Here is a 7351-nt window from a genome sequence, read left to right as displayed (position 1 = left end):
CGGATACCCGGTCCGCAGCTTAGCGCCCGCCGCAGCCTGAGGTGCAGCCACCGCCGCGTCAGAGCGGGCGGGGGAGGGGCGGTGAGGTCAGCGGCGGCGGCCCGGTGGCGCGCGGCGCATGCGTGGAGCAAGTCCTGTGAGTGGCAGCGGCGCGCGGGGGGCGGGGGCGGGAGGCGCCTGTGTGTGGGCGAGCCGGCGGCGAGTTTGAGAGGTCTGTGGTGCGGGTCGCCCCGAGGGACCCGGGCGCGGGCCTCGCGCGACCGCCCCGGCCGTGTGCGTGCGTTGTTTGCGTGGTGAACGCACAGCCGCCAAACTTCCTCCTCCACTGCCCCGGGGAGGGAAAGCGTTAGCGAGTGAGAGGGAACCCATCGTTGGAAGCGAAAGCTAGCGCGAGGGGGAGATCCCGAGCGTGAGGGAGCGATAGCCAGCGAGCACGGGCAACGGCGAGAGCTGGCCGTGCGAGGCAGCGCTCGCCCGCGCGCGAGGACCGAGCGTGAGGGAACTAGCCGTAGGCAGCGACGCGAGCGAGCGAGCGAGCGGTGTGTGAGGGAGCGATCGCCAGCGCGCGACTGAGGGGCCGGTGCTCGCGCCACCCCGGAACCCACCACAACAACTGGAGCAGCTGTCAAAACTTCGCCGCGGCGTGGGCCTGACGGGGCTGACGGCGCGGGGGAGGGGTGGCTGTTGCCGCCCCGCCGCCCCCCCCTCCGCGGCCCTTTCTCCTCCCGCCGCGGGCGGCCTGGGGGAGGGGCCGGGCGGAGACCCCTGCGGCCGCCCCGGGCCCGGCGCCCCTCGCGCCGCGCCGCGCCCCGCCCCGCTCGGCGCCGCCCTCCGGCCCGGCCCCGCCGTCCCCAGCCCTAGCCGCGGCGCCCCGCCCCGCGCGGCCGGCCCCGCCCGCCCCGCCCGCCTGCCCGCCGCCCCCCGCCGGCCCCTGCGCGCGGAGTGCGCGCGCCCGCGCCGATGTGTGTGAGTGCGTGTCCTGCTAGCTCCATGTTGCCGCCTCTCCCGGTACCTGCTGCTGCTGCTGCTGCTCCCGGGTCTGCGGGAAATGCGAGAGGCTGAGCCGGGGAGGAGCAACTCGAGCAGCAGCAGCGGCGGCGGCTGCGGCCGCTGCGGCGGGAGGAGCCCCCCAGGAGGAGGACCGGGATCCATGTGTCTTTCCTGGTGACTAGGATGTCGTCGGAGGAGGACCGGAGCGCGGAGCAGCAGCAGCCGCCGCCAGCACCCCCCGAGGAGCCCGGAGCCCCGGCCCCGAGCCCCGCAGCCGCAGACAAAAGACCTCGGGGCCGGCCTCGCAAAGATGGCGCTTCCCCTTTCCAGAGAGCCAGAAAGAAGTAAGTTGAGCGCGAGGGAGCCAGGCGGGCGGCCAGCGGCGGCGCGGCCCGGAGCTGTCAGGCCCCCGGCCCGGTGGGGGCGGGGCGGCCCAGGCGCGGCCCGGTTCGGCGGCGCCCGCGCAGGTCCCGCCGGCCGCGCCGCGCACTTTACTTTGGAGTTCGGCCTCGCTTCTGGGAGAACCGCCCGGCGGCTTCCCCAGGGCCTAGCCCGGCGTCCGCACACGCCCCGCCGAGCACGCCCAGCTCGCTGCCTGGCCCGGCCGCTCGGAGCCACAAAGCTGTGGGCGCCAGGGACCGAGCTGTCAAACGCCGCGGCCGGGTGGTCCCGGTGCGGCGGCCGGCGCTCTTTGTCAGCTCGCGGCTCCTTTAACTTTTCTTGCTCCCAGACCGGTGCTTTTGCCCCTTAATGATACATTAGGAAGCCATTCGAGCCTGTCCTCCCCATCCCCCACCGCCCCGAACCGCACCGCCCGGCTCCGCAGCCGGCGCTCGGGATCGCACGGGCCCAGGTGTGAGCAAGCCGGAGTTTCGGGAACGCGTCCGCGTCCGCGGCGCTGACGGCCCAGAGCACTTTGTTTCGGGGAGCGGACTGCTTTAAACATCGCTCGCCTAGTAACTTTAACTCCAGCTGGGCAGGGAATGGCTTTCGATTGTTTTTGAGCGTTCGTGAGGACTGTGCCCGGTGGATGAACTGGCCAAGAAGTGCTGTCTTTACCAAGTGGTTATTCGGCAACTTTGCTTGAAAAATTAAGGGAGCCGGTTCAGTGCTAGTGAGTTTAGTTGCTCAGCTATTGTGGCTCTTCTGGGTGCTGCGGAAGATTGGTGACCGTCTTTCAAAGTTGCAGAATGGCGTGTGTTGCTTACTCATTTCATTGTATGATATTCTCACTGAACTGTTGGTGGTGGAAGGGTGCGCTGGGACTTGCAGGAAGAAGCCAGCACATTTATGGATAGGCTATTTCTTTGGTTTTCGTGCCTTCATTTGTTGTGCAGTAAATAGTGTTAACTGATGCGTAGCAGCCTGGGCTTCGGGAACCCATTAAGCACTTGACCCAGTGTACCTTTTTTTTTTTTTTTTTTTGAGGTTTGCTATCCTTGTACTAGGAAATGTACCAGGGCCTTCAGTCGCCTCCATATTTATTGCCTGCCAGTTCTTACCTAGCTGTGAGAAATCTTGAGAGAAACACTGTATAGAGGATGTATACAATATTGCATGAGGTTCTTTGTGATACAGAGTTAAGAGTTTATTTTGTCTGTTACATTGTAAGGCGTTGTCCTGCATAAAATACCATTATGTCTGCCTTGACTGAAATTTGGAGAAGGTATGTGAAGTCTTAAGTAACTTTGGACTTAGTTTAAAACAAATACAGTTTTAAAAAGCAATACAGGTTCAAACCATGTTAGAGTTTTACTTCGATTCCTTCTCATTTTCTGTTTGAAAACCATTTATGTCGCACAAGAAGGTTCATGATGGCACATGCCTTTAATCCCAGCACTCAGGAGGCAGAGACAGGCGAATCTGAGTTCAAAGCCATCCTGGGCTACAGAGCAGTTCCAGGATATCCCGGGCTACACAGACAAACCATGTTTTGAGGGGAAAAGAAAAAGGAAAACATTTACATCTCTTACTATTGGTTAATTTGAGATTACTGTATGTTTTATATTTGTACTTAAATTCTTCCTGTTAGAAAGAATAGATACACAAGTGCTCATTTATCTAGACCATGCATTGTGCCTCCCCCTTTGCTGTGAGCTCAGTTGTATTAGTGTAACTCAGTTGTGTTAGTGAAACGCCTCTGAACTGGAAGACTGGTTATTGCCACTTTATTATTCTAATTATTAGCACTATTATTAATAAGAAGAAGCTTCTTTTTGAGAAGCTAAACATTTTTTTTTAAATCAAGAATGACAGTGTAAAGGCCAGATGATGGTGGTGCACACCTTTAATCCCAGCATTCAGGAGGCAGAGGCAGGCGGATCTCTGTGAGTTTTGAAGCCAGCCTGGTCTACAGAGCAAGTTCCAGGATAGCCAGAGCCATGCAGTAAAACCATGTCTCAAAAAACAATAACAAAAAGAATAACAGCATAGCCTAACAAAACTTTGGGAAATGTTTAGGTCAGTTCTGTTATGTATTTTTTCTTTTGCTGAAAAGCAAAGATAATTCTTTACAGTGGAAGTCAAATGTAGTGGCTTCCAACTTTTAAATTTTTAAAAGTTAGGTGTCTTTTTGAAGGGAGTGGAATTTCTAATTGTTTTTGAGACATGTAAATGGAAACTAATGTGTGAAATGGAAAGTAAAGAGGTTTTGACTGGGTATCTCTATACCTTATTAGAATCCATGTGGAAAAGACCTTGTAGCTAGTGAAGACCCTGAAAGTGAAACTGATGTGTAACAGATGTGATTTAAGGTTTTCAATAAGTGAAAAATGTGGAATTGCAAACAGTGCACTGAAGAAATGAAAGTTAATATCCTTTGTTTGTTTGTTTGCTTGTTTGAGACAGGGCCTCTTTCTGTAGCTCTGACCGACCTGGCACTTTCTATCTAGATGACTGGCTTTGAACTCAGAGATACCTGCCTTCCTCTGCCTCCTTATCCCTGGGATAAAGTACATGGCCCCCACCACATCGCTTGAAAGTAAAATATTCTTTATGAGATCTAATAAAGGTTTTAATATTATCAGTGTTGATCACTAACTTAGGGCCAAAACAAAAACAAGGTCTTATGACAGTAGTTTGATTATAGCAGAATGGATTTTTTAATTTGTTTTTGAATGAAAAAAGGTAACCATGCACTGCCAATTACTGTGCTTGAAGTTTTAATAATTAAGTAAACAAATTCTGAATTTTTTTCATATTTAAAAAGGCATAAGATAATATAGTTAGTTGGTTCTACATTAGCTAAAATTATACTAAAATTATCTTAACTATTTAAAAGCAAATATTTTGAACTGAAAGACTGTCTGAAATTTCTCCTTAACTATAAAGACTAGTTATTTTGAGTGCTCATAATCCTTACCTGAGGCATCAGTGTTGCATCCTGGTAAAACAGCCCCTGCTGGAGGATTGTATATGTCAGAGGTCTATAATTCTGTCAGTGTTAAATGAAGCTTGTTTTTTTTTTTTTTTTTTTTTTAAAGACGGATTTTTACTGTGGGCCTGCAACCAACTGTGTAGGCCAGGCTTGCTAGGATTAAATGGAATAAGATATGCTTGTGGAGTTCTGGGATTAAATGTTAAATACTACACCTGACTTTAGTGGGAAGCCCAGGAAGTGTTCTACCATATTTGTTATGTCATCAAAGTTGAAGTCAGGGATTGCACGTGGTGAACAGGCAATGCCGAAGCAGCAGGTGGCAGGGACACGATTTCTGGGATACTGTGTTCAACTCTTATTGAGTCAGCTCTGTGCTCTGAATCACTTTTCAGAGGGCAATTACTGTTACTGGAGAGACAACTTGAGTGTTATTGTTACAGAAAAATCAGGGACAATGGATGATGTCTTACAAGGGATCAGCAAAAATTGCAGTGCAGCTGGTAACAGTTGTTACTTTGTTGTAAGACTCTTTTCTCTAATAAAATTTCTCAAACCTGCAAACTTGAAATAAGTGATAAACAACTTTCTTCACTACTGTATGTACAGTTTAATAGAAAGTCTTCCCTCCAGATCACTATTTATGCATTTTGAGATAATACAAGTATATAATATTAATGATAGCATTTCTTTTTCTTGCCTTCCCTTCCTTCCTTCTCTCCCCCTTCCTCCCTCTCTGCCTCTTTTCCTTCTTTAGTTTTTTTTTTTTTTTTTTTTTTTTGAGATAAGGCCTACACGTATTCCAGGCTGACCTTGAACTTGGTATGTAGCCTGGGCTGGCCTAGAGTTTGAATATTTCCTTAGCTTCCCACAGCAGGGTTTGTAGGTATGCATGACCTTACTGAGCAAAATGATTCTTAAGTTTTAATATTTTTTTAAGATAGCAGATAAATGGTGTGTGTGTGTGTATATATATCTTACAGTATCTTATATATCTATTTTACTTTCTGTCTATCTGTATCTACTGATCTCTTGTCCATAGTAGGCACTGAAATGTCTTAATTTAATTGAAAACAGTCTCATAATTTTACCTTGCTTGTTAAGTTGATAAACATGGATTTCCATGCAAATTTAAAAGTATTGTATAGTTTAATTTCTCATTCTTAAAATAATTTGTTATATTTCCTATTACCTACTTAATTCTATGATGCAAGAGTAATAGTCAGTTTTCAAAGTTACAAACTGATTACAAGACTTTGTATAAGACTCGGTGCCTTACCTGCTTTCTGTTCTGCAAAATTACAGGTTATTCTTTGGGCCACAGGTTTTTCTGATTAGATAGTGTCTGTCCAGCCCTAATATCCTTTAAGTCAATGTAAACTTGTAACTAAGGGGCTTTCATGGAACTTCATTGACCTTCTAAAATAAATATGATCAGTTTTTAGGTATAAAGAACACTAGTTTGGTCTGGAGAGAATGCTCTGTGCTTAAGAGCACTTGCTGATCTTCCAGAGAACCCAGATTTGGTTCTCACTGCCATGTTGGGGAGTTTAAAAAGTGCACATACATATATACAGGCAAATACTTATACACATAATATCTTTTAGTAAGTGATCTTAGCACTTGGGAGTCAGGCTGGTAGCTCTCTGAATTCTAGACCAGTGTGGTCTACATAACAAAGTTCTAGGCCAGAGCTACACAGTGAAACCCTGTTTTAAAACAATCAAGCAAGCAAACAAACAAATAAATATTCTTTTAAAAAATAGAGCCCTAGAAGTTCTCTTCATAAATTTCTGGTGGAGAAATGTGAGGTACCCTTGATGGTATATAATTTTTGCTTTTTCGTCTGTGATACTCTTAGGCCACAGAATAAACTTTCTAATAGATATATGTTCCCCTATTAAACTTTTTTCCTTTTTTACTTTTACATTTATTTATATGTGTGCGCACACACTTGTGTGTATGTGGACTCATGCATGCATCAGTATGTGCATGAACGTCAGAGGATGTCTTGTGGGAGTAGGCTCTCTTCTACCATCTGGGTTCAAGACTAGATGGTAAGTGCATTTAGCCACCAAGTCATCTTATTGGCTCCTAAATATTTTTATCTGTTGGTTTTTAGCAAACTGGTTAATCCCTTCCTTCTCCTATAAAACTTTCTTTATCATGTTTTTACCTAGTAACTATTTTCGGAACTTATTGGCAAGTCGAGTTGTAAAAAGTTATCCAGTAAAAGGGGCATGATTTCTGTTTTATAATGGCCTTGCATACCAATGTGTGCCTGTGGTGGTTATGAAATATTTAGTAGAAAAAACAGTAGAATCTGAAGTTCTTTTTTAAAAATTTATTTGTACTTTAATTTTTGAGGCCAGGGTTTCACTGTGTAGCTCTGTCTGGCCCGAGACTCATTGGGTTTGAACTGAGAGATATGACTGCCTCTACCTTCTGAGGTCTTGTATTAAAGGCATGAACCACCACTTCTGGCTTATTTTGTATTTGTGTGAGTGCCTACGTGTATATATATGTACAGTGTGAGTCCCTGGTGAATGCAGAGGCCAGAAGGCTACACTGGATTCCCTAGATCTAGAGTTACAAGCAGTTGTGAGCTGACATGGGTGTGGGAATTGAACTCTGCAAGTTCTCTGCAAGAGAAGCATATTCTGTCAATATGAGCCATCTCTTTAGCCTAGAGTTGGAAGTTTGATCTATTGCAGAATACGAGAGACCTTAGAGCTCAACTTTAGAGGAATAGGAATGACGCAGCTCGTTTACGCTTTATTATGTTAGAAAAGGCTTCATGTGAAAGATGTTTCACTTTGCTTCTGCTGCTGCTGCTGTGTGATAGCAGAGCTATATAAAACACAGTTTGAGATGACTTAGACTTTCTGTGTACTTTTTTACTAAAACATTTTTGCATTTATTTTTATTTTATGTTATTTTATGTAGATGGTTTTTTTTTTTTTTTTTTTTTTTTTTTTTTTTTTT

At 46.9% G+C, this 7351-nt stretch overlaps 1 protein-coding gene across 9 annotated transcripts in view; it reads left to right on the top strand.

Moving 5' to 3' along the window:
• Window positions 1-924: 924 nt before the first annotated feature.
• Kmt2c (lysine methyltransferase 2C) overlaps window positions 925-7351 on the top strand; it is a 239931-nt gene continuing 233504 nt past the window's right edge. For all 9 annotated transcript variants that reach the window (XM_050123724.1, XM_050123718.1, XM_050123725.1 and 6 more), the window contains exon 1: window positions 925-1334. In XM_050123724.1, coding sequence (XP_049979681.1) covers window positions 1174-1334 — 161 coding nt within the window. In that variant the 5' untranslated portion in view covers window positions 925-1173. The remainder of the gene's footprint in view (window positions 1335-7351) is intronic.

The sequence above is a fragment of the Alexandromys fortis genome, unplaced genomic scaffold, assembly GCF_014885135.2.
Source record: "Alexandromys fortis isolate MF-2015 unplaced genomic scaffold, M_Fortis_MF-2015_v1.1 scaffold_217, whole genome shotgun sequence".
In the NCBI taxonomy this organism is placed as follows: domain Eukaryota; kingdom Metazoa; phylum Chordata; class Mammalia; order Rodentia; family Cricetidae; genus Alexandromys; species Alexandromys fortis.
The sequence above is the reverse complement of the archived record's forward strand: the minus strand, read 5'-3'. Positions and strand labels throughout refer to the sequence as shown.